The sequence below is a fragment of the Vespa mandarinia genome, chromosome 1, assembly GCF_050613455.1.
Source record: "Vespa mandarinia isolate Hongniang chromosome 1, ASM5061345v1, whole genome shotgun sequence".
Classification (NCBI taxonomy): domain Eukaryota; kingdom Metazoa; phylum Arthropoda; class Insecta; order Hymenoptera; family Vespidae; genus Vespa; species Vespa mandarinia.
In genome coordinates, this window is record NC_140810.1 from 16,115,956 (window position 1) to 16,142,500 (window position 26,545).

Here is a 26,545-nt window from a genome sequence, read left to right on the forward strand (position 1 = left end):
CGTGAACGAGCCTCTGCACGTACACAACCTTGTCCTTCGCATAGGCGCGGCTCTTTCAAATATTTTTTTTTATCCTGTTCACACTTTAATCTGTTAAAACTTTAACGATATATATATATATATATATATATATATCATTGCGGTGAAGTCTATTTGAATAGTTAATATAATTAAATAGAGAAAATATTGAAAAAAAAAAAAATCTAATATTTCGTCTAATATATCGTATGTTATAGTGAATAAGAAGTAAAATATCTTGTTTCTTTTTACGAAGATGGCTCGAAAGGATTGTAAATAATTGAAAACTCTAAAAAAAAAGAAGATATAGTCGATCAATAACTTGAATCTAAATCTAACTTAATAGATGTTAGAATTTAAGAAATAAATGAATGAGCTTAGAAAATAATTGATATAAAGGAGAAGATAATATGGATGGTATTTAGCAAGAACGTTGATCAGACGTTAAAAGGTATCCTTAGGGTGGTGCACGATCGGCGCCTATGGCCCTTCAGGCGGTGTATGCGTGCGCCTTCTATGCGGGTAGAGGGAGAGATTGGTGGGCGCCCCAATGACGTCAGGGCCGATCGTCAGGCGCAAACGGGGTTGGCACCGTACTACGTCAGAATGACGAGCCGATAAACCATCCCATCGTGATTCTCTGCGGCGGGCGGGCCAACGGTCTTGGGGGTAAACATCTTTGTTAATTTAACATATTTCTAACGACGAGACACTTCCTCGGAGAACGAAGAAATTCATCGAGGGTGGAAATTGGTATACTTGGAAATTTGACTTCTTCCAGGTGACCGTCGGTTCGCGGAGAATGGCGAGCTCCGGGTCGGTGGCTGTCGACGGGGTCGGCGAGAACAATGCCACGTCCGGAGTCGATGCCGTTGTCCCCAGGAATCCATTAGTCTGTGGTGTCTGTCATGATTATTACAACGAGCCTTGCCTGCTCTCCTGCTTTCATACGTTCTGCGCCCGCTGTATACGTGGCCCTCATCTCGACGGAAAAGTCACCTGTCCCATCTGCGGGTAGTTAACAACGTCTGTTATTGCATGGCCCTACCCTTAGGATATTCGTGGGATCTACGCTCATCCCGAACAAGCAGTTTCTGCATGCTTCGTGCTGGCCTGCTGACTTTAAGAATCGCTGTGTACGTTGCAAGTAAAATAATCCAAAGTATTCCTTTTATTTATTATATTTCGTTCACTTAAAAATGCACCGAAAGCTTTCTCTCTTGTCCTTTCATAGCAATAACATTTTAATGGTTTATACTTTGAAGATTTTTCTAATTAGGTATATATCACATCTATAGTATATAAGCGTCGTTTTTTTTTTTTATTCTTGATCCATGTTAAATGTTATTTTTGCATGTTAAAAATGTTTTATGAAATAATCTTGAAATTTTTCTACAACAAACATTCAAATACTTATTTTGCAGTATCTGTTTAGGTATTACTGATACCTGGTTGTAGCACGCCTATGAGATGTTTACCTACATTCACACATTGTGTAGAGCAGAGTAAATACAGTGTTGATCGATACTCAATCAATATGTTTGGTGCTGCATCTCTATCAAACTAGAGAGAAGTGTGTGGAATTCATTGTCTACTGTTCTTATTGTCTTCTATCTAATTGCATGTACCCATTCATGATGTTACAGTGACATTCTTTATTGTCTGCATATCTGTGATTTATTTCATGATATAGGTGTTGCATTCATTATTTTCTAGTACAATTTTTTGATCAGCTTTTAATCCTTATCCAGACGGAGTTCATCCATGATATTGAAGTTTTTATTCGATTCAATTTGAAAGATTCAATTAAGAAGATTAAAGTTAGTTGTGCATGTTTTATTATGAGTTTATAAAATTGTTATTTTTTACATTTTTGAAAGATTACATATTTAAAATAATATTCTTCCAGTTTGCACAAATTTCATCTATTGATTGTTCACTTCTATTCTATCTCATTATTATTATAAAATATTAATATTTTTATATTTACAGGCAACAAACACAACTTAAAGAGGGTGCACAATTACCACCACCGGATCAGTTGATACGTCAACTAGTAGAACTAGCTAATTCTGAAAATCCACCATGTGCCAATTGTGATAAGCGAGACAAATCTACTATGTTCTTCTGCACAACATGTGGTATTTTCTTATAAAATATTTAATTATTATTTAATGTTATTTTCTACAAGCAAAAATATATTATAAAAATATATTATAGCATCACTCAATATAGATATATTAATTTATAGGGCAAGCACTATGTACTCATTGCAGAGAGCATACACATCGTGCAAAAATGTTCTCCTCTCATGAGGTGGTACATATGAGTAAATGTGCAAAAGATACTCAACGTCGTTGTCCTTCTCATGGGGAGCAGTACATCATGTATTGTCAAAGCGCCAAATGCATGCTTTGTGCAACTTGTTTTCGTGATACACCGGTAGACGCTCGATTACATTGCGTGGACATCGAAAGTGCTTGGCAACAAGCTTCAAAAAAAATGGAAAGAGCAGCAAATTCAATTTGCGAATTGCAGGCAGGCGTAAGAGATGGAGTTTTGGCATTAAAGTCACAATTGGATGAATTACGGCATAGCCTGGAATCAGAAAAACGCGCATTAAATTCATTCTGTCAAGGAATGCAAGAAGCGATTACTAAAACTCACGCATCCGTTCTCACGGAACTTCAGCGTCAATTTGAAATAAAGGAAAGAATGATTCGGACTCGATTGCTATCCTTGGGTAGTGCACTTCCAATATTACAGATGCATTTAATGCTGTGTACGGCTTTTACAAGTGGTGCGACGAAATATCAATTTCTTGAACTCGCACATCCCATGCTCGAAAGATTGAGTCGCGTAGCTCAACTTGGACATCCTACAAGACCTCCTCTACTTGCTGCTCATTTGAAAATAAATTATAGAAGCGATTTTGCTCGTACGTTACAGCCTTTCATTGGTCAGGTACAAACGCCGAAAGAATCATTGTACGATCAGACTCATACGATGACCCAACAGGAACCGCAGGTTATACAGGTACTTATAAACACTTCATTTTGCATCGATACCTATTTTTAATTTTACATTACAAGTTTGTTTTTCACTGCATTTCTCGCGCACAATTCTGTGTAAGTACTTTTGTTTACAGGATTTACTATGATGTTTGTTTTGAAAATGTCGTGGTAGCTTGTAGATATATTAGAAAGAAACTTTTTTGTAGCGCATTGGCTACACCAGGCTCTCAATGTTTTGTTCGGTAATAGAGAACGGTAGTCGGATATATTGTAGCCAGTGAACACAATTACTGTAACTCTATTGTGGTAAATCATAGTAAGCTTTATCATTATATCAGGAATACATTTTTCTAACAGAGCAGCAAGTCTGCTCAGAGAATCCAGCCGAAGAACGGAAGTGACAGTGGGCCATTTTCCAACCATTGTCGCACCTTCGATACCCAATTGAAAGAGCTAAGTCAACAACTGATGACGGTGAAAGAACGTTTAGGAGAACTTCATCGAGACGTCGCACTACTTAGAAGAGCGAATACACCGCCTGTGGGTACGCGTTATGAACATGTGGCGAGAGATTGTCGCGTGTTGGAACAACAATTGGAACATCATCAGTTAGAATTAGAACGATTGAGAAACGTTTTTGACGCTTTGTGGGAAGAACAATTGTGTAGGATTCATATAGAGAAAGAAATTTTTCATTCTCAGGTGTATATATTTCAAAAAAAAAAAAAAAAATATCCATATTTCAAATTCTACTTTGAAAATTCTTTTCCTTCTAGATTTTATAAACAACAGATTTCTTTTATAGATGGACGATATTCTATCTTTAAGGAGCGAAGTGAAACAATTACAAAGTCTTACACAGCAATTGGAACCATTCGTGAAATCATTTTCTACAGGAGTTTCCGCAGGCGAAGTGAGCATGGCTGCTTCGGATGCTTCCAGTAATCAACATCTGCAAGCTTTATTAGATCACTTAGCTCGCTTACAGATGCAGGAACCACCTCAGTCGCAAACTCAAGCACCGACTAAGGATCATCGTCATCCACGAGGTACTATGATCAGTGCTGACAACGCTCTTTACATGAAGGGTATAAAAATAACTAATCGACGATTCGAATTGTTCATCGGTAATCTCTTTTTAAACAACAATATTGATCTTGATTTTCTAGAAACGAAAGAAATGCCGACACGTTGTCGGACACCGTCAAGCGTCGGTGCCGTATTAGACTCTAGCGGTAACATAGTTGTATATGGTACCGCCAAATCTTCTGATCCGAAAAGAGGAGTCCTGAGAGAGCTCATTGAAAAAGCTAGAACGAAAGAGGATCGTAAGAAATCACCCGGAAGAGATGACGGTAGTCGAGATCGTAGTCAAAGCCGACGTTCAAGAAAATCACCGGATGGTACGAAACCTAAAACACCACCAGGACATTCATCGAGTAGTAAGGTTCGATCGTTGTATCGTTCCTTGAAAAGTGCAACCGGTGACACGTCCGCTGAGGCACTCGATCAACCAGAAAGATGTACGGATAGTCAACAGCAACAGCAACAGCAACAACAACAGCAACAACAACAACAACAACAACAACAACAGCAACAACAACAGCAACAACAAACACAGTCGCATCAATCAGGTAAAAACAAATGATACCTCAAGTTAAGAAGATTTAACGATTTTATATAGAATTTCAAAGCTTTCTATCGTCGCCGTTAAAAGGTGGAGATGAGGGGGAATATCAACGAATTTCCGAAGCTTCTAGCATGGGCGAGGCTAAAAAACGAGTCCAAGCGCAAGTACATCCTATACCACCTGACGAGCAACAACAGATATCCAGTGGGAAAGGTACAAAGGTGTATCCGGCCAGCGACTCCGAGGATGTCTTCTATGCGGATGAGAAGACTCCTAGTGATGTACGAAGACGCAGACGTGCCAGCTGTGACAGCCTAAGTACAACCGGTTCCGGTAGCAGAAGATCGAGCATCGTTGACGGGACGGTAGGTCAAACCTCGCAGGATGCCAGGAAAACATTCGTTGTTTTGATTGGATCAACACCTACGTCGTCATCTCTGGTGCAGAAGCAGCGTTCCTGGGAAACCTTTCCTCGACCAAAGAGCAAAAGAAGCGGACCCGGTGAAGCTGCATCCTCCTCCTTGGGACAACTTAAAAGAGCAGATAGCTTTGAGGGTCACGAGGAAGCTGTACGAACGTTGGTTGCTGCGGTACACGAAACCAGATCGCATCTGCGCCAACATCTTCTTCATCATCATCGTCATCATCGTAAGAGCAAGACGAATTAAGGATTGAAGGGAGTTGAACTATCGAAATGAACACACGTCCTTATGAAGAAGAAAAATAATGAAATTCAATTTTCGAATCTCTTTTTTTTTCTTTTTTTTTTCTTTTTCTTTTTCTTTTTTCTTTCTTTCTTTCTTTCCGAATTGTCTTCTTCCAATCATTACATTTTCCTACCTATATCAATTTATCGATTTCTAAAACCCTCAAAAGTAGATACCGATGATTGATTCTGAAATTAATTCAAAGTGTGCTGAGGAATAATATAATGAAAGCCTAGAGAAATATTTAGAACGATATTGTCCGAGAGGCTGTAACTTTTTTGGTGATTATATACTTGTTGTTAGTCGCGAGACGTATTGTTAAGAAGGGAGGGAGAAAGGGAGAGATAGAGAGAAAAAGAGAAAAAGAGAGAGAGAGAGAGAGAGAGAAAGAGAAAGAGAGAGAGAGAGTGAGAGAAAAAGAGGAAAAAAGAAAAAAAAACAAACAAACAAAGAAAAACGTTTCGTAAGTTTTTTCGAAGATTTTGAACACGTCTCGATAAATATATATGTATATATATATCCATACACGTATAAACACGCGCAAGATACACACGTAAAAGAACATACATATATACATACATACATACATATATATATAATATACATATAACACATATACATACATACATACATGCATACATACATATATACATACAATATACATACAACATATACATACATACATACATACATACAATATACATACAACACACACACATACATACATACATACATAAATACATACATCATACATACATACATAATACATAATACATACATACATACATATATACATACATACATACATAAATAGATACAGGTATATACCAATGGTTGAATACATGGAGACATATTACTAAAATACAAAGTAGAAAATGTTTTAATCCTATCGAATTCGCGTAAACGTAAGACGTAAAGTCGATCGAGAGAATTTTTGTTGCTCGAAACGTCACTGGGAGGTATTTATCAAAGGAACTCGTTTTATCGAGAAATTGATATATTCTTTTGATCTTTTAACTTAATCCTTTCATTACTTCGAGAAAAATAATACGTTTTACAAAGAGGAGACATATTTCAAAATGATTGGATTCCAAATCGATAACCCAAAGATATATCTGCAAGGTGATTATAACTTTTATTATTATTGGGACATAATTAAAGATAATCTCTTCCATAACTTAAAGTAATAATAACGTTAGGAAAAGAGGAAAAAAAGAGAGTTTAAAGTGACGAAAAGATTTATATATATATATATATATATGAATATGAGAACCGATAATTATGAAAATGGTTTAATAAGTTATATATTTTATGTTTTGAACATTCTAACATTTGACTTTTAATATAAATATAAATATGATTTTTCTATGACAAACAAAAAACATAAGTGCATATATATATATATATATATATATATATATATATATATATATATATATATATATATTCTTGAGATTTTTTTGCCCAATATAAGTTTAAATAATAACACGTGAGAAAAATATTTTGTTATTTAAATATATTAAATGACTTTGACCAATTTTATGATTATCGGTTCATATTTAAGATGAGAATAATTCTCTCTTATATTAACATTAATTCTCGATCTCCCAGTAATGGTTGTTGTATTTAGAGCGTTGATTAGTATTATAATAGAGGATACGTTTACGAAGAAACTGTGCGCGCCATCGAGCTTGAAGAATTGAAACAACTTTCCTATCCCTCCAATTCTAAAAAGATTTGATTTGAATGCTAGAAAGAGACGGTGATAGATTGGAATGAGCTGATGGATCGACACCACCGCACATTGATATTTTATCGATATTAATAATATTGTTAAACATTTAGAAAAGCTGCCATATAAAATTTGATAGAAGTAATCATTGATAAAACTTTTAATAATGGGTGCATGTCGATTATCAGTTTAATAAAAATTAATATGAGAAGTGCGCGTCGCACAGTTCGGTTGGTCGGGTAAAACAAATTAGTTAGTAAACAACACTGCCAGCCACAAGTACATTACGAATTTAATTGAGGTTACTCAAGACACGAAAGAATAGCCTAATCCGATAAGCGTACTCGTAATCGATAATCGTTGATTATTATACCAAAATTCATGTTCATTGTATCCTCTTGATCAAGTGAATCGCGCGATATAAGAGGATTCTTAACGATGATATATTTATTCGTCGTCATATAAAAATAATACTCACGCATACTTACAAGAAATATATATATATATATATACACGTAAATGCATTAAAGATCGTAAACATTCGATTACAATAAATCATGGAAATTGTCGCCCGGAAGTATTATTATAACTTATAATGATTCACCGAGAGTACCAAAGTTATGGTCTTCGTGAGGGGCTTTAAGGACGTTTTAATTATAGCAAATGTAAACGATAAGTATGTATGACAAAAAAAAAATACCGAAATGCTGATAAAGTAAAATATATAAATTAAGGAATACATTGTTTCTGATCCGAATTCGTTTATAATGTTTGTTATCTCTTTCCTTCCCTTGAGGTATGTATATCATTTATTTATTCAGAATCTCTTTTTTTATATATATGTACAATATATACGTATATAGAACTATTTTTATAAAAAAATCTCATAATGATATTTTGTATGTTATTATATAGATAACCTGCTTGTCCAGAAGGTGCTCATCAATTTTTTATTCGAAGCGTGTGTGATTTCAGCGACAGATATGGAAAAAATATGAACTACAAGCGTAATAGGGAAACATTATTGTCATCACTATGAAGACTATGAACGTATTACTGATGTACAAGTTTGTATAGGTTACATTTCTTCTTTCATGCTTAACCTAACAATTGAGTTAGCATGAGACAGTAATGTTTATATGTTCATAATAGCTAAACTATATCAATTTTGTTTATATAAAGGCAGTACACTTCATACAACAATTCACTTTCTTTCATTAAATTCATCAAGACATTTCTATTAGCAGATGCAAAATCAATTTTGTCTTTTTCAATGTATATTTTGATATATTATGTATATATCTTGTTTGAGAATTACATAATTTATAAAATTTGATACCAAATCTTGTTCGTTTGTTTTGAATAAATTATATGTAATGCAAATGATTTTTTGTTAAGATAAACAGAAGTGATTATTATTATTATTATTTTTTTTTTTTTTAAGAAAATAAAGTTTTTACAAAAATTCAGAAAAGTCATATTCTTGTTTAAATTTTTATTTTTGAAATAAGAACTTATTCATCAAAATCGTTCAAGAATTACGTCTATATTAAATTATCAAATTAAGATTGATGAATAGCCATAAAATAGTTACCTTCTTTTTTTTATATACACGTTAATGTCTACGTAAAACTAATTTGTACAAATTGTTTTATTATATTTTAATATTAACATTTTTACAATGTCATAACTTACGTATTAATGTAAAAAAGAAATAGCATAATGCAATATTTTACACAGTTCTTTATAAGACAATGATATTAACAATATTTAGATTTATTTTATTTTTGAGATACAATATTTTTATTGATAGTAACATCCGTAATATTTGTACTTAATGTATCACTCACATTTTTTTCTTCAGGACTTTGGAGAACTTTATTATTTTTAGTTTCTATCTTATTCACTTCTTTATCAAGTATTTCTGATACATTAATACTGTTACTTAGTGTTTCAGGAAAATTTAATATAGATAGAATACCCCATTTTTTTGATTTTAAATGTTGAGTATTTCGAAGATTGGTAATTGCTATTGACATTAATGTTTTTATCCGTTGAACTTCATTAAAACTAACATTTTTACTAACATTTAACTCTTCTTCAAATGGATTACGTATATACATTGCTGAATCATGCATCAATTCAATTGCAATACCTGTTTGCAAACAAATTTGGTTTGCTTTAAAATTAAAATCAATATAAAATTGAAAAAAATCTATTAAAAGACTTTCTAAATTTGCATTATTATTCGTATATGATATTGAATCATTTGATGAATAATGCATATATACATTCTTTAGATTATTTTTATATTCATTTGTTATTTCTGTAAAAAATAAATAACACAAGTAAAATAAATAATTTTAAAAAAAATATTATTAATATATTTGATTGTATATACCAAACTTTCTTATGTTGAACTTTACCTGAATAGGTTGTCATCTTACTTATGACAGGTAATATCTTTATTTTTTGTAAATAAAATATTACTAATAGAGTCAATGAAAAATTTGTAATTGTTTTTCCCGGATAGATATTCGTTAATTTATTATCTTTTGCCCATTTTCGAATTGTAAATATAAGTGGTTTCACTCGACTATCTATTTCACCATATAAAAATAGTACCTCTGACATATATGTGGCAATGCTATAAAAAAAAGAATGTAAAATATTGTTTTTCAAAGAAAGTAATATATTTAAAACTTACATATTACTCATACTCAAGTCACACTCTGTGTATGTGAATAAGTTCTGAAATTTGATTATGGGAACCCTTGCATTAAAAATTTTTCTTACGTTACATATACCAGGTATAATGTATTTCATGGTATCTGCTATTAATCCCATAAGTACATGCATGTTGTCTTTTTCATTTATTATAGGTGATTTTCCATGAAATACCAATCTACTTGATAAATTTTCCTATAACAAAATAATCCATTTTTAATATTTACTTTGCAAAGATCACAAGAACTTATTATTATTGTAAACTTACTATTTTAAGACCATCTATAAAAAGAATCAAATCAAGGTCAGACAGTTTTTTTCCAAAACCGTTTATAAAAGAACCAAAGGGATGTATAATTATATTTGGAAATAAACTGGCAAAAGAATGTTCTAATTGAACAATAGTTTGAAATTTTAATCTTATTTCTAATTCGTCTAATTTATATCCATTATATAAAGTTACCATTTGGTCTGATATCTATAAATAATGTGCATTAGAATAAATATTAACATGTATCATATGTAAATTAAAAATGTAAAAGATTTTACCGAAGGCGAAGATGCGATTAAATCTCTAATAATATCCTCTTTGAATAATAGAGGTTTAGACATTGGTAAAGAATATTTATACTGTAGTTTTATATTGTTCTTTGATACCTTACGAAACCATAGAACATTTGTTCTACTAGGAATATAATTATCTATATATGTTGCATTTTCGTAGATATCCTGAACACTTTTTAATTGTTTAAATTCAAGTAGTACAAATTGCTGAAATAATTTTTCATTATGAATTACAAAAATTTAATACATTTCTCTAACATGATCATTATAAGATAAAATTCTAAAAAGGCCAAGCAATAAATATAAAATTATAGTTGAATGCTAACATTAAATATAATGAAACAAAAATATATAATAAGAGATTAATTGAATATATTTAACCTACATGTTGTTTTGGTAACGTATAACAATATACATTTGCCACTGAACCAAATTGATAACAATAAGATATAAGATCTTTGTATGATTTCATTGATTCAATTTGAACTAATATACTTCTTAATGCTTGAGATTTTCTCATTGTTATGTATTCTTGCAAATGAGACATTTCTGAGATGGTTTTCTTGAATGAACCATCTATAAAAAAAATGATTGTTAATACCAAACAAATAAAATTGATAATATATGATAAACATTCAATATAAATAAATGAAAAAAGAAAATTTGATAAATAATTGATCACGTGGTAAATAATTGATGAGCATTCATAAATAACTAATTCGCATATTATCTAAACTGTAGAACAAATCATAGGTTATGTTTATTTGCTTACTCCTTTGTGTAGATATATATTTTAATGGAAATTGTCTATTTTTTATTGTTGATTGTCCATTTAGAAAATCCAGTTTGCTCATATTAATACAGAATTTATAATAAGTATTATAAATTAAGGGCGTTACATTCATATTAACACGATACAATGCCATTTTAAATAACAAAATTTACACACGATACAATTTCTTTATAGATACGACTATGTACAACCCGTATTATATATCACTTTATTTTATTAATATACATTCTGAAACGATATTTTTAACAGATTTAATTTTATCTACGATTATTTATATCTTATATAAATGATATAAATTTACATTAAAATATTTCTTAACTATTATTAATAAACTTTAAAAATGAACATTTTTCAATCTGAAAATGATCGACGTATAAATTGCACATGAATGAAATCAATTTGCTTTCTAACAGATGGCACCACTGGTCAATATTTTTTTCCATAGCACATGCGCAAACGAAAGAAAGAAAAGTGAGAAAAAAGGAAGAAGAAGAAGAAGAAAAAAAATACACAAAGCTTCACGCAGCTTCTGGCATTAAAGGAAAAAAAAAGAAGAAAAAAAAAAATAAAAAAAGAAAAGAGACAATCCTTGGAATATATGTAAAGTTAAAAAAAAAAAAAGAAAAAAAAAAGAAAAAATATTAATCTTTCCTGGAAAAAAAAGAGAGCCAATATTTGCAAATCTTTTAAAGTGTAATCGATAACTTTTAATTTCAATTAAATTCCATCGCGTGTTGCATTAACACTTTTTATGGTTAATAATAAGTTTATTAATTCACGAAGAAAGTGACATTAGGGAAATAACTTTCGATTGAAATTAAATAGATTTGAAATTAGAAAGTGGAAAGGAAAGGAAAGGAAAGGAAAAGAAAAGGAAAGGGTCTCGAATATCGAGAAGAGAATCTTCAAAGGTAAAAGAGGGTCCAGATTTCAAAGGCTACACAGATAGAGTTGCCAATTCGAGCGATGACGTAAACGCGGACTTTACTATTCGTCGTCTCGTTCTTCTTTACATTGCTCACCGTAGAACGTGCTTTCCTTTACTCTCGTGGTTTATTTGTTTCTCTGGCTCTTTCGCTCACGGCTTGGACGTCGAAACGGGCGTTAGAGAAAAAGGTAGGCGTCTCTCGCTTCAACGTTCGAATGGCCGCGCGCTACGCTTTTCTCTCTTTCTCTCTCTATCTCTCTCTCTCTTTCTTACTCTCTCTTTCTTTCTTTCTTTTACTCAAGTATACATAAGTATATACATACATATGTGCCTTAGTGCTTATCTCTCAACGGCCAGTCGCATTCACCGTCTCTCTCCCTCCCACTCGCGAACATTTACGGAGAAACACGAAACAGTAGAGGAGCTCACTCGAGTCAGTTCAGTATCGAGGCTCGCGTCGATCGCAACGGACTGAACTTTTATTCTCCGCGACTTCTCTCTTTCATTCTCTTCTCTATTATTTTTTTTTTTTTTATCAACGTTCAAAGATCATCCGTATTAAGTATCATTGCAGGACACGCAAGACCACGGTATTTTGTGCGGTGTGCTGCCGATAGAAAACGCGACGACGACAGTCAAGAGAAAAAATAAGAAAGAGAGAAAGAGAGAGAGAAAGGAAGAGGGAGAAGGAAAAGAACAATAGTTAAAAAAAAAACAAAGGAAAACTAAGTAACTCGATTATATAGACAACGAAGAAAACAATTTAAATCGTTACGAGACAGAAGCTTCAAATGAAAAATAAAGAAAAAAGAAGATCGATCCTAACCTAATATTCGGTTTCTCTATATCTTTCTCTTTACTTATCCGTATATGCATAACTTTTAAAAGCAGAAAGTAATAAGTACGTCATCGTCGATTTATCCCTCTCGATTTTTTTAAGGAAAAAAAAAAGAAAAGAAAAAAAAAATAATAAAAACTAAAAAAAATCGCGCAAAAATTTGAAAATCCTTAAAATCGTATGTATCGTGAAATCTGATTGGTGGAAACTTCGAAAACGAATCTTATAGGACCAATACGTTTATCGCGAGATTTTTCATTTATTTTCCAAGATATAACGAAAGAGAGAGAAAGAGAGAGAGAGAGAAAGAGAGAGAGAGAGAAAGAGAGAGAGAGAGAGAGAAATAAAAAGAGAGAAGGAAGAAGGAATTAAAGAAAAAGGACAACGCGATCGAGAGAAAGAGAAAGAGAAAGAGAGAGCAAAATGCTCGATTATAGTGGATAATATATCGTTCAAAGAACCCTCAACGATGGGCGATTTCCAAAATTGGCGACACTTGATGACGTGACGAAGCAATCCAAAAGCGGAAGTCGTCGAACCGGTGTCTTCGTATCGGCGATCGAAGAGAGAGAGGGAGAGAGAGAAAGAGGAATAAGAAAAGGAAGAGAAGAGGAAAAAGAAGAAGAAGAAGAAGAAGAAGAAGAAGAAGAAGCGAGAAGGGAAGAAAGGAAGAAAACAGGATCATTGGGATGTCGACGTACGCGAGGTGGACCTTAAGGTCGTCGAGGACGAGAAACGAAAGTTCGATAGGTCGACACCGACCAATTTCAAAAGTCCTTCATTTTTCGCGCGCTTTGCATCATTGACGATCAATCCGATCGTTCGTTCGATCGACCGGAGGTTTAGACGAATTTTTTTATTTTTATTTCTTTTTCTCTCTTTCTCTCTCTCTCTCTCTCTCTCCCTCCCTCCCTCTCTCCCTCTTCCTCCTTCTCTTCCACCTCCATTCTTCTCTTTGTATTTTATTTTATTCCTTCTTTCTTTTTCGTTTCTTTCGTTTAACCTATCTATTCTTCCCTTTTTCGCGTTATCTCGCGAGTGAACTCTATCGATCGTTCTCGAGTGAATTTTTTTCACATTTTCTCGTTCGACATCCTGCCAGAGACATCCTGGAATCCTCATCGATATATCTCATCTATTACGAAGTTTCGGTGGTAACGGAGCAGCAGGTAATAAAAATGTCAATTTCTTTTTGTCCTATTTTATACGTCAAATATCAATTCTTTTTTATCTTATTCATTATATATAACATGTAATATGTAATATAAATATGTGTATAATATAATATATTATATATATTAAATATAAATATATAATATAATATATTTTATATATGTATATATATATATATAAATATGATTATTACAATTGAAAAAAGAAAAAGAAAATTGAAGGTTCTAATCGTTCAAAGTAATATATTTATATTTTATTATTATATAACGAATAAATGATAGGAACGATTAAACGATATCCGATTGGACGATTATTACGTGTCGTACAATAAAAATTTATCGTCCAAACAGTTCTTCTATATTTACTCATTGAAGATCTTATAACTTATTCGTGAATGTATTAATCGTAGATACGTGTAAGTATTTAAATTTACATATACACATTTATGCATGTATGTATATATATATATATATATATATATATATATATATATATCGAGATCACATTCGCTGATTTAACCGCGAAGAGATCAAGATGGCGCCATGTCGCGCGCGCGCGCGCGCGAGGAAATTCTACGGGGATTACGTTCTCGCGAGACTTTCAAGGGCGTAGGCGATCTCTATAAATATATATAATTTATGTGTATGTACGTGTGTTTGCGCGCACATACATATAAATATATATATATATATATATCAAATGAAAAAATGGAAGAAACTAAATAAGTTCAATTTTCTTCATTTTTCTTTTTCTTTATTCCTCTTTTAAAAATTCATTGTTCTCTGGTAAATGGAAAGAGTCACGAGGATTGAAAATTATCGAAATTTATATGGTTAAACGGGAAATTGCGTCGCGTCGAGGGATAAATTTTCTCCCGTTTAATCATAACCAATGGCGTAGGAAGCACGCGACGATTATGGTATCTAATAGTCGCTTTAATAACGATGGATTATTCAATGGGAAACGAGCTCAAGGCTTCTCGCCATCATCATCATCATCATCATCATCATCATCATCGTCATTTATTAGTGGGCGAGCTTCAACCAAATATGCAAACACCAAGGATCGAGAAGCGACCTACGCTGAAGCTATACTAATACATATAAATGCATACATACTCGTATATATCGATTTCGTACGTTAGACAAATCCGTGAAGGAGATCGCGTTCGTGAAAAGCGAAAGTAATATCGGAAGAAATAGTTATCCCTGATCGGTTACGTAACTTTATAAAAAGTAAAGCCAACGAAATTACGTATCTTGTTGTCAAAGAAAATGTCTGACTAACCATCGATGCGTTTAACCGTGTAAACATCGAAACGAATAGAACGAGGATATTCTTAATGAATACTTTTCAAATTTATTGGTTGAATTTGGAGGAAGAAAAAATCAAAGCAAAAAAGGAAAAGAAAAAAAAAGAAAAAAAAAAAAGAGAAGAAAAAGAAAAAAAGAAAGACATAACAACACACCAGTTGTTACGTTGAACTTGAGACCTAAATTGTGGAAGGCATTGAAGTCTCTACTGGTGATTTCAACGCCTGATAATTTCCTCCGATTATACTACGTATATGTAAGTAAGTAAGCAAGTACATACTTAGTTACTTACTTAAGTATAGCTAGATATCCGAACACTGTAATAATCGAAGTAGGATTCGCAATTGAGATTCCAACATTGTTCTACTTCGTATATTAGGAAAAATATTAGGAAAATAAATAATCATTTTACTTTCGTTTTACAAATTGGTTTCTTTCGTAAATAATAAACCGTTGTAACACTTTAAACTGTTCCCTGTCGTCGTGAGACCTTGAATTTTTCGGTTCCCCTTCGTTTTGGATATCAGGGTGGCCGATCAGCCAACCGCATGACATCTGTTTCCGTGAACGAACTTGCCCGTATGGTTAATTCATTTGATTGCTATTCTTCTTCTCTTTTTTTTTCGTCTCCTCCTCCTCCTCCTGCTCTTCGCTCGTACTTCGAAAGAAACGTTTAAATCTGTAATTGCAAATCTTATTAAAGTCGATAGAGAAGAAAGAAAAAAAAAGGTTAAGAAAAATTTTCCATATAAATCAAAGATGATAAAATATGTAGAAAAAAGACCTTGAAAGGGATTCGATCGATACGGCCCTGGCCATGGTAACTCTGAGTAGTGGCACAGCCCTGAAATGGGGAAACATCCTTAGCTGTGGACGAAAACAGTAGAGGAAGGTGGAAAGGCAACAGAATATCGCGCGATGTCGATCCGATATCATTCTTGTAAATCACGTGTAATATATTACAAATACGTAGAAATATATTATCGGAAAAGAAAATGATACGAGGAGAAAATTATATAACGCAACGTGGCCACATTCGTTCGATCGCAAGTGCGTGCAAAATGGCGGCCGACGCTCGACTTCGATCACGTTGGTCCCTTGTTTACGGTCGAGGTCGTGTTCTATGTTTTTTCTTATTCCATGTCTTCTTCTTCTCTCTGTCTCTCTCTCTCTCTCTCTCTCTCTCTCTCTCTCTCTCTCTCTCTCTCTCTTTTGTCTTTTACGTTTTCTTCCTCTTCTTTTTTCTCTTTTTCCTTTTTTCCCTTTTGTTCTTTCCCTTTTTTTCTTTTTGTTTTTTTTTTTCTTTTACTTCTTTTACTCCTTTCGACTATAGCACTCTCGATTCTTTACTCTAAAAAGTGAACGTTGCGTTTACTTCATGTTTATGAGATTTAACTCATATGTGTTCGCTTTCTCACGCGACGAACTACGACAGCGTGGAGAATTCTACTAACCCTTCTAAAAACGTGTTCAGACATACACGTACACATACTTAAGTAAAATGAATCTATAAATGTGTATTTATATATGTGCATGTGTGTGTCTATATATATATATATATGTATTTGTATGTATGCAGGTGCGTGTATGTGTAACTACCGGCATTATTGCTATCAGAAGCGACCTTAACCCTCGTGGAATCTCGTGCGTTTTGTTTTCTTTGAATCATTACAATTAAAAGTGTTTGACGTTCCTTAGATTTCAAAAAGAACGATCGATATGTGGCCCTACTTGAAATGTGGCCCTTTTTTTTTGTTTTTTTAAACAGACTACATAAATAATTAATAAGAAAACGGTACGTTAATCGTCTATTTATTAAAGTTTATCTCTTCTATGGTAATAATGATGTAATCGAATGGATTAAGAATGAAATTCAATGTTTATACTTTTACTCTCTCTCTTTTTTTTTTTTTTTTTTTTTCCTTAATCAATCATATTTGCGTGACATCATGCACGTACACAATGTTTTACGCGGACGATCATACTATTCTATTCATGATGGTTCGACCCAGTTATTAATAAGACTTTCTCTTTTATTTTAGCCATGGACTGGCGGGGGATCGTGCTGACATATCTGTTGGTGAGTAATCCAAAACAAATTCTTTTTATTACTAATTTTATTATTTACTCTATTAATGCCGAACGAAAAGTGAATTTAATCTTCATGTGATAACTCTAATCTCGATTTACGCATATTTTAAAGTATCCAAATTTCTCTCCGTCATTCACCCCCCCCCCCCCCGCCCAGCCCATTAAAATAAATTCATTATGCACGATTTTACATCTAGATAATTTTCTTTTTCGATTAAACTTTTCGTAGAAGTGTTGAATTAAGAAATACAAATATAATCATTCCAAATTCTCGTTCGTATAATCGCAAATGTAGAAAACAATATTATATAATTCTTTCGATGGATATTAAATAAAATTTATTATATAACAGATATAAATTCATATATTGTCGTGTGGAAATCGTTGTTTTATCGGGAGAGGGTGGATGTAGGGTGTTGGGAGGGTTCCAAGGTGACCGACTCCATCGTAAATCTGCCACTGTTTATGAAATGTTTTAATAAAGTATTCTAACAACTATAAAATTCTTAATTGATCATTCTATTGTTGCGCGATAAGATTGCTAGAATTTAATAAATAAATCTAGAATGTTAATTTTTATTTTTTTTTTATTTTTGTATTTTTTTTTATTTTATTTTTTTTTACTTATTCTACTTTTACAATAGACAATCAGATATTAGATAAACGTATGTTACTATACATATGTTTATATGTATATATATACATATATATATGTACGTATGTGTGTATATATGTACATACATATGTACGTATGTATGCATGTATATATGTATGTATGTATATATCTACTTGCATACACATAATAGACTTTCTCTCATATCGCGCTTCGTGCCAGAAACACGCGTGCTCGGTTAGTGTAGTATGTTGGTCAGGAATGTCGAAGATTATGTAATCCTTTGTTGGCACAATATCCCACAAATGTGTCTGCCTTGGAAGAAGTCTCGTTGTCTCAAAAATCCTTTACGCTTTTTGAATCACGAAAGTCGAATCCTTTCGAAATAAACAAGATACAGATAAAGTAAATAATCATTTCTTACTTTTCACGTAACACATAAAATCTTAAGATTAATTTTTAATTATTTTTGATTAATGATTTGAATCAATATTTATAAATAATTTCTTTTTTTTTTTCATCGTATAATAACAATCGAGATTAATGTAATAATAAAGTGTATATTAATTGATCTTCTCTGCGAATGAAAATTATTGAATTTATGAATTAATTCAATCAAATATTAATTATTAGAATGAATTTCAATCGAATATTGAATTAGTAATTTAAGGTATTCAATCGAGATATTAATATAGTATTGATTTTATAGATTATAATATAATTTCAGATTAAAAATATTGGTTATATAGAAAGATTTTGCAAATATATAATCCGAATAAATCAATATTCAATAAGTTGTACGAAATAACTTAGGCTTTTATAGATTATATACCGTTGCAAAATCTTTCCAATATTAAAGTCAAAAAGTATAACGAATCTAGGACGAATATAAACGTGAATTATAGGTCGGTCTTTTGAATTCTGTAAAGTGATGTTTCGATTTTCTATTGTGCCACCAGTAGAAGCCGTGGGATCGTTTTCTCTTGACAGCGATCAGCTGATTTAATGTCTTTAACTCATTCAGCGCTCGGTAATCTTGGTTTTCTTACGTAATACCTTAATAATCAACAATTACGTTAAACTTGTCGTTTACACCGACTCGAACGAAAAGAGAATATTTTAACTGTGTTCTTTTAATGACTCAAAAGCGAAAGAATCGATTTTCTCTTTCTCTCTCTCTCTCTCTCTCTCTCTCTTTCTCTTTCTCCGTCTCTCTATTTATCTCTTTCTTATTAATATTAAATTTCGAAATCACGATACCTCGATCCTATCGTCTTGATGTAAAGTTCGATCCTATAGATGTGTATATATGTAATCTACGTAAGAATATCAGTTAACAGGTAGAAACACATCGAGATGGATCGCCATAGATGTGATCGACCATTACGTTAATTCGATTAAAACAGAGTGATCCATTTTTATTCGTGACACGGAGAAAGACTGACTGACTTTTAACTACGCCACGTAAGTAATTATAGAATCCACGAGTAACTTCTTAACCGTTTCTCGATTTGACGTGCCAGGAATTTATTCATAGTTCACTCTCATTTCCATCTTTAATTATTTCATTATCGAGATCTAACGGGTGTCAAGATAATCACAAACATGTCCTATAGTTTTACATCCCTATTTTCGTTCCTTCTTCTGCATAATAAATATGCTTTCAAATTTTATATATATATATATATATATATATATATATATATATATATATATATGTAAAATGAACCAACGTGATCGAAAGAAAATCAATATTCTTGGAATTTGTGAGATGAAAAAGAATAAATTAAGAATACATCTCGTAGGATCTAATGAATTCGGATCGAATTCGTTTCGATTCACTTGGTGAAATACAAAATGGTCAGAGAGAGAGAGAGAGAGAGAGAGAGAGAGAGAGAGAGAGAGAGAAAAGAGTCCATTTAAAGCAGTTTAAAGAAATAATAAGAGAGAGAGAGAGAATCCGTTCGGAACAGCCACGCCTACTTTTACTCGGTGTTCTTTTAAATATCGGCACAGGATCTAAGAGAGCTACGTATAGTAGATATACAGTGTACCAGTAGTATAGTTCGTTTTCACAGACGTTTCACTGTCGAACAGGATAAGATATTTACTTTCGTTATCGGAAACATCACTTTTTAAAATATACAAATCATATAGGAAAATAAATTCGTTATGAGAAGCATCGAGAAGATATAAAGAGTAATATAATTTTTCGATTTGAGTGAAATCATTTTGGGAAAAAAAAAAAAAAAAAAAAAAAAAGAATAGAAAAGAGTTTCCAAAAAAAGTTCGATATCATGATCATCGACGTCGTTTTTAAAGCCATTTTTCTATCGAAATGAATTGAAATGAATTTTTGATACTCTTAAGATTTCTTGTTTTGTGAGATTAAAGAAGAAAGAGAAAAAAATTTGTTCAATTTCAAACGTGAAAGTTAAAAAAAAAAAATGTCGCGCAAGTGCTTTCGAATTTTTTTTTTTTTAATTTCTCGGAGTGGATTAATTTTGAGAGATTTTTTTTTTTCCTTTTTTTTTTTTATGAGGATATATATATATATATAAAATTTTTATATACATATAATTATTTATATATACATATAAATTGTACCAAAATATATATACATATATATATATACATATATATACATATATATATATATATATATATATATATATATATATATATATATATATATATAAAAATCATTTTAAATCGTGAAAGTTCAAGCAAGTTACATAAGAGCATTCGAATTTCCCAGTTTAGTAAAGGGCAACAGTTTGGATTACTTTTTAGAGATGTTTTTATAAATTGAAATATTTAAAAATAAAAACTAAATAAAAACAAAACAAAACAAAACAAAATGAAACAAAAAAAAAAAAAAGAAAAAAAAAAAGAAAAAGGAAATAAAAGAAAATTAATTTTCAAACGTGAAAGTTCAAAACGAGTTATGCAGATGCATTCAAATTTCCGGCTGAGAAAGGGCAATGAACTTCGTCGAGCTAATATTAGTTGGGTATTCTTAAGAGAAGAGATGAATCAATAGAAACTGTTTGTAGGAGAGAGAGATAGAAAAAAAAAAGAATAGGAAAGAAAAAATAGAAGAAGAAAGAAAAAAACGACGTTTGTCTAGCGGCATAGGAGAGTCTTGCGCAAATAATGTCTCTCTTTCTCTTTCTCTTTCTCTTTCTCTTTCTCTTTCTCTTTCTCTTTCTCTTTCTCTCTCTCTCTCTCGCTCTCTCTCTCTCTCTTCTCTCTCTTTTTTCTCTTTCCTGAACAGTTTTATGACTGTGTTAAAGACAAACCGAATAGACTTTACTTTTATTCGTTTCCAGTTGAAAGATTTTAAGTATTAGAATCGTTTCGAACTTCTTTGATAAATCGGTAGGCTACTTTCGCGATTGGAAGTAAATGTCGGACGACATTACTCGTGCAATGACGTCATGAACGCACGTATAGCAATTGCGCAGGCACAAATAAGAGTCACTATAAGGTAACTACGATCCTTCTTACATTATAATACGTAGAGTTAGATGTATACGTTTGCGCGCGAACATATGCGGTACAATTATATTACGTATATATGTGGATACGTATAAATGTATGCGCTACGTACGTATGTATAGTTATAGATTTGCATAGAGATAAATATTATATACACATAAATATTCGTACATATAGAGTAATAGATGAGATTTCAAGGAGATATTAACAGTGCTCACGTTTCAAATCTAACAGATAGATAGATTCCTTAAGCTATTGAATTAATGTATACTTGATCGATGACGTTGATGAAAAAAAAAAAAAATATTATTTTATGAGAACGTCACAAAGGTTCTATTTAATTATTCGTTAATACAAAATTATATCGAAATTGTGTTATATTATTTTTTTCAATTAATTAAATAAAATAAGAATTATATTTTTATAAATTAATAGTGATCTTTAATATATCGATCGATTATTATTCTTATATAAAATGAATGTTTCTGGATAACAATAACAACAATAACAACAACAACAACAACAATGACGTCGTCATTGGTTTTCTTTGTCTTTTTTTTCTTATATTTTCTTTTTTTCATTTTGATTATTTAATGGATCGGTGTCATGGACAGGAAAGCGAACGTGAAATTCTCAGAGATGAGAAACGAGATTTTCTTAGCGTTACTCGTCAAGTTCCGTCCATATAAGGGCCAACCAAGCGCGTTCCATCCAACTGGAATCCGATCGTGGACTGACCTTCCACAAGTGTTCTTTCGTGATGCGTGAGAGTATCCGATCTCGTTCCAGGTGTTTGCGAGTGCCGAATAAATTAGTTTTGGGTTACATCCTTCTTGACTCGTGTACAGGTCCCTTACAAAATAAACGTCTGATCAATTTACAAATTGATCGATGAAATGGAGTATTCGCTTGTTCTCATCGTCTGTTCCCATCGCCTGTTACCATAGCTTGTTCCGAATAAATGTACACATATGCACATTATGTAAATTTAAAGGTGTTAGACGAAATAACGGAATAACTAATTGGATCTAAATTATTTTCTACAAGTTCGATATAGATCTATCGTATTCAAATGAAAATCAAATGATAAGATAGTTGTGTCGTAAACGAAAGACACAACCATTTAGATTATAATTAACCAACTGTTACGTCATTAATGTTATTTCATTAACGTTATTTTATCTTATATAACGAACATACAAAGGGTCGAAACGAAGTAACGTAGACAAAAGTGTTTTCTTGATTTTATCCATAATACGTATATACATACGTATATCGATAAAAAAAAAAAAAAAAAAAAATTGAAAATGATTTACACAGAGTAAATATAAGCGAGATTTCAAAGAAATATTACAGTGCCCAATCATTTCAAATCGCATAATGATCAATATGGTGGTCAAATCAGTTTCATTGAAGTCGATTGATAATCACGTGAATTTCTTGAAATTTTCATATCCGATATCCAAGATATTATTCAGTCGATCTATCGTAATTGACCGAGTTATTTAAGTTTTTCCTTCATATGGAAAAAATGTTTTTTTTTTCTTTTTTTTTTTTTTTTTTTTGTGATTTCTCGGTTCACGAAGTGTTTGACGTAATCGATAATACCAACTGGCGGAAATGATTAACTTTTTTTTGTATCCTTATTTTTTCCTCTTACTTTTTTTCTTCTTTTTTCTTTTTTTTTTTTTTTATTTATTTATTTATTTATTATTTTTTTTTTATTTTTTATTTTAATCTCGTACGTGCTTGCGGTTAAGCATCAAATTTCGATTTCGAACAATTTGGATTCGGTTGTCATTTCCTGACACGGATTTGCTCTTCTTAGTCAGCGATTACACGCTCGCCTAAGCTGACGCGATATCGGCAAGTGGTCACACGAGAGTCAGCTCGTTACATTGGCGATACCTAAATTGGAGAAGATTGAAAAATAAAAGTAAGAGGTAACGAGAGAGAAAGAGAGAGGAGGGGAGTGAGCGAGAGAAAGAAAGAGTGAGAGAGAGACCTTGCCACATTTAATCGGCTGCCTTCGCCGACATTCTCATAAATGACGACGACGACGACGACGACGACGACGACGACGACGACGACGACGACGACGAGGTCTGTGAATTTTAATCATTCATTAGATCATTATCAAAAGTCTGCGATATTAAAGACAAATAATTAAATTATATTTAAAGTCGAAATATCGAAATTTTACGGTTATTAAATCAAATTAATAAGAAAGAATTTTATTTCGCGAGGATAAATATTCGATCGAGATATTAGGAACAATTCTTTTTGTTTTTTTCTTTTTTTATATTTTTTTTTTTTTTCTTTTTTTTCGTCCTTTAAACACGTCAAACAATTCGTTCTTATATTTATAAATAAGTAAGTATGGGTAATAAGTAAGTGAAAAAGATGTTATAAAGAAATCAAATCACTCTTTATGAATGATAGAAAAAGGTTTAGGATTTCTTCGGAGAGAAATAAAAAAAAAAAAAAAAAAAAAAAGGATAAAACCTTTTTAAGAAAAGAACGATAATTAAGAACAATTTTCTAACATTTAACGTAACGTATATCACGAATAGTATCTACACACACATCATTCTTTGGTTCTCAGCAATTTGTCTTTTTCAAATCGTCTTATGTTAGTCTGAAAGCGTACGTTAGAGACCATAATATCTACCAGTACTACTACTACTACTATTACTATTACTAATACTAATACTAATACTACTAATACAACATCTAGTAGCCGGTTTCTCTCTCGTCTAGTAATGGAACGGGATGCAATTACGTTATACCTCGTGTCGGTCGTCACTCTTAATCTAAGAATAAACTCGGCGGGTTGGCGTGTTTTACCGGATAGGCTAATTAGGGAGACGATTTTACTTTTAGCAGCGTTCGAGAGAAGCGCTGCAACTATTTTTTTTTCTTTCTCTCTCACTCTCTCTCCTTTTTCACTTTTTTTTTCTTTTTTTCTTTTCCCTCCCTCCCTCCCTTTCCCCCTACCCTACCCTATACCTCGCCTTACCCTCCTAACACCTACCATCTTTCCTATCCTTTTCATTAGCGACTACGATAGAGTCTCGCACCTCGTGCTCTAAGCATGAGAGTTTTCTTCTCTCATTTACAATCTTGTAAAACCAGCAACCTGTCTTCTTCTTTCTTATGTATGTATACATATGTATGTATGTAAGTAAGTAATTATGTGCTTTTCTTCCTTTAAATTTCTTAGATCAATTTACGATGAATCTCTAAATGGAATTTTTATGATAGATATTATGATAAAAGTTATAAAGATGTTAAAAATTTGTGAAAGGAGACGTTGCTGACCGTAACGTGGTGTATTGATTAATTCGATTATATATTAATCATGGTCGTTATTAAAAATCACTATAATCATCGATCAATTTAATAAACTTTCATTTAATAGTTGATGTTTAATTTTAATATATTTTAATATATTTATATTTATATCGATCGATATCTTATATCGAGATATTTTATATCGAGGGATCGATTATCGTAAATCGTTGATTAATAATCACTTTTTCAAAGGTGAGATATAAGAACGGACATTTGCCTTCAAGGCCGTTTTCGAACGAAAGGGAAAAATTTTGCGTACGTACCTATGTATGCATTTAATCGCACGTAACGTACACGTAGTACGTTAGATCTTTAAAAGAAAGGCCAAGGATCGATGAATCGATCAGTCGATATAAATCTTTTGACATTTCCAATAAGAATGAGTCATTTCTTTTAAGAACGAGTCATTTTCTTTTTCGATCAATGATATTTATTGAGTTCGATTGAAAAAAAAAAAAAAAAAAAAAAAAAAGAAAAAACAAAAAAAAAATTATTATCTCAAAGTACCATTTGATTTTATAATTCAACGATATTCAGCGATTTAAATTAATTTCCATCGTGGAATTTAACGGTGACGAGCATTGAAAGTAAAATAATCTCTATCTATCCTCTCCTCTGGATAGATTTCACCATTGTTCGAATGAATGACGACGTGCGTTAAAGTGGGCGGTAGTTTCATCGAATTATTTAGAAAGTCTTGAAGCGTGTGCGCTTTGATTACATTTGAAATTTTATCCTTTCGCAAAATTACGTGACTTTTGAACAAGTAAATAAATCGAAGATAGAGTTAAGCCAACAGAGATTAAAAAAAAAAAAAAGAAGGAAGTAAAAGGAAACACAACAACAAAAAACAAACAAAACAAAAGGAAAAAAAAAAAAGAAAGAAACAAACAAAAATGATAAACTTTTGACTATAATTTCTACTAGATAATAAGAGAAAATCTCTCGTGGTCCGTTTAGTTAAACGGTAGCTTGATGATAACATTATGACCGTTCTGATTGAAACGTTAACCTGTAGTTCGGCGTTGTTAACTATCTCCCTTTTATCCGCCTTCATTTCGTCATTGATTTCATTGCAAATCTCCGATGATGTCACGCAACCAATTGTGGTAACTCGTTTCTGTAGCTTCTCGCGAATCGGTTTTACTCGTGATTCGAAAAAAAAAATTGCGAGTGTTAGATCGTAAGAAATTAACGCTCCTTTCTCTCTCAATCGTTAGCATTAAGTTACGAGTTATCTACGTATTAGTTAGATAGTTATAGTCCTTTACAAACTCGATTAATCACGGAATCTATTGAGATTTCAATATCAATTATGTTAATATAATACGATATATACATTTAATTTTATTTAGAATTATTCTAATATTGTTTGTTTTTTATTAATATAATGTCCATTAATTTTGATTAATTCGCAAATGAAATTTGATATATCCTAATATCCAATGATGTTTATGCGTATATACATTAAATTTTATATATTGAGAATTATATTAGTATTTTTTTCTTTTTTTTTTTTTTTTTCTTAGATCAATATAATACTTATTAA

General features: G+C 31.9%; 3 protein-coding genes across 12 annotated transcripts in view; 2 read left to right on the forward strand and 1 right to left on the reverse strand.

The window, feature by feature from the left end:
* The first annotated feature begins 551 nt into the window (after positions 1 to 551).
* On the forward strand, positions 552 to 5,777 carry LOC118443791 (RING finger protein 207). 10 transcript variants are annotated; one of them, XM_035871268.2, is made up of 9 exons: positions 552 to 687; positions 800 to 1,032; positions 2,011 to 2,159; positions 2,270 to 3,054; positions 3,390 to 3,734; positions 3,838 to 4,120; positions 4,202 to 4,666; positions 4,750 to 5,027; positions 5,109 to 5,777. In XM_035871268.2, exons 2-9 carry the CDS (start codon positions 821 to 823, stop codon positions 5,328 to 5,330), a joined length of 2,739 nt encoding a protein of 912 aa, XP_035727161.2. In that variant the 5' UTR covers positions 552 to 687; positions 800 to 820; the 3' UTR covers positions 5,331 to 5,777. The 10 variants fall into 10 exon arrangements, with proteins under 10 accessions (XP_035727161.2, XP_035727159.2, XP_085516155.1 ...); XM_085660039.1 differs by lacking the exon at positions 552 to 687 and adding exons at positions 1,443 to 1,591; positions 1,770 to 1,838 and having other exon boundaries at positions 890 to 1,154; positions 4,750 to 5,777; XM_085660042.1 differs by lacking the exons at positions 552 to 687; positions 800 to 1,032 and adding exons at positions 1,033 to 1,154; positions 1,454 to 1,591; positions 1,770 to 1,838 and having other exon boundaries at positions 4,750 to 5,777.
* A 3,045-nt stretch (positions 5,778 to 8,822) lies between these two features.
* On the reverse strand, positions 8,823 to 11,557 carry MTPAP (mitochondrial poly(A) polymerase). Its single transcript, XM_035871272.2, has 7 exons — positions 11,165 to 11,557; positions 10,778 to 10,968; positions 10,378 to 10,599; positions 10,097 to 10,306; positions 9,809 to 10,023; positions 9,528 to 9,748; positions 8,823 to 9,427 (listed from the first exon to the last, which is right to left on the reverse strand). Exons 1-7 carry the CDS (start codon positions 11,316 to 11,318, stop codon positions 8,883 to 8,885), a joined length of 1,758 nt encoding a protein of 585 aa, XP_035727165.1. The 5' UTR covers positions 11,319 to 11,557; the 3' UTR covers positions 8,823 to 8,882.
* A 978-nt stretch (positions 11,558 to 12,535) lies between these two features.
* The window catches only part of pio (zona pellucida domain-containing protein piopio), a 75,541-nt gene continuing 61,531 nt past the window's right edge, over positions 12,536 to 26,545 (forward strand). Inside the window, exons 1-2 of the mRNA XM_035871315.2 lie at positions 12,536 to 14,120; positions 17,480 to 17,517. Coding sequence (XP_035727208.1) covers positions 17,482 to 17,517 — 36 coding nt within the window. The 5' untranslated portion in view covers positions 12,536 to 14,120; positions 17,480 to 17,481. The remainder of the gene's footprint in view (positions 14,121 to 17,479; positions 17,518 to 26,545) is intronic.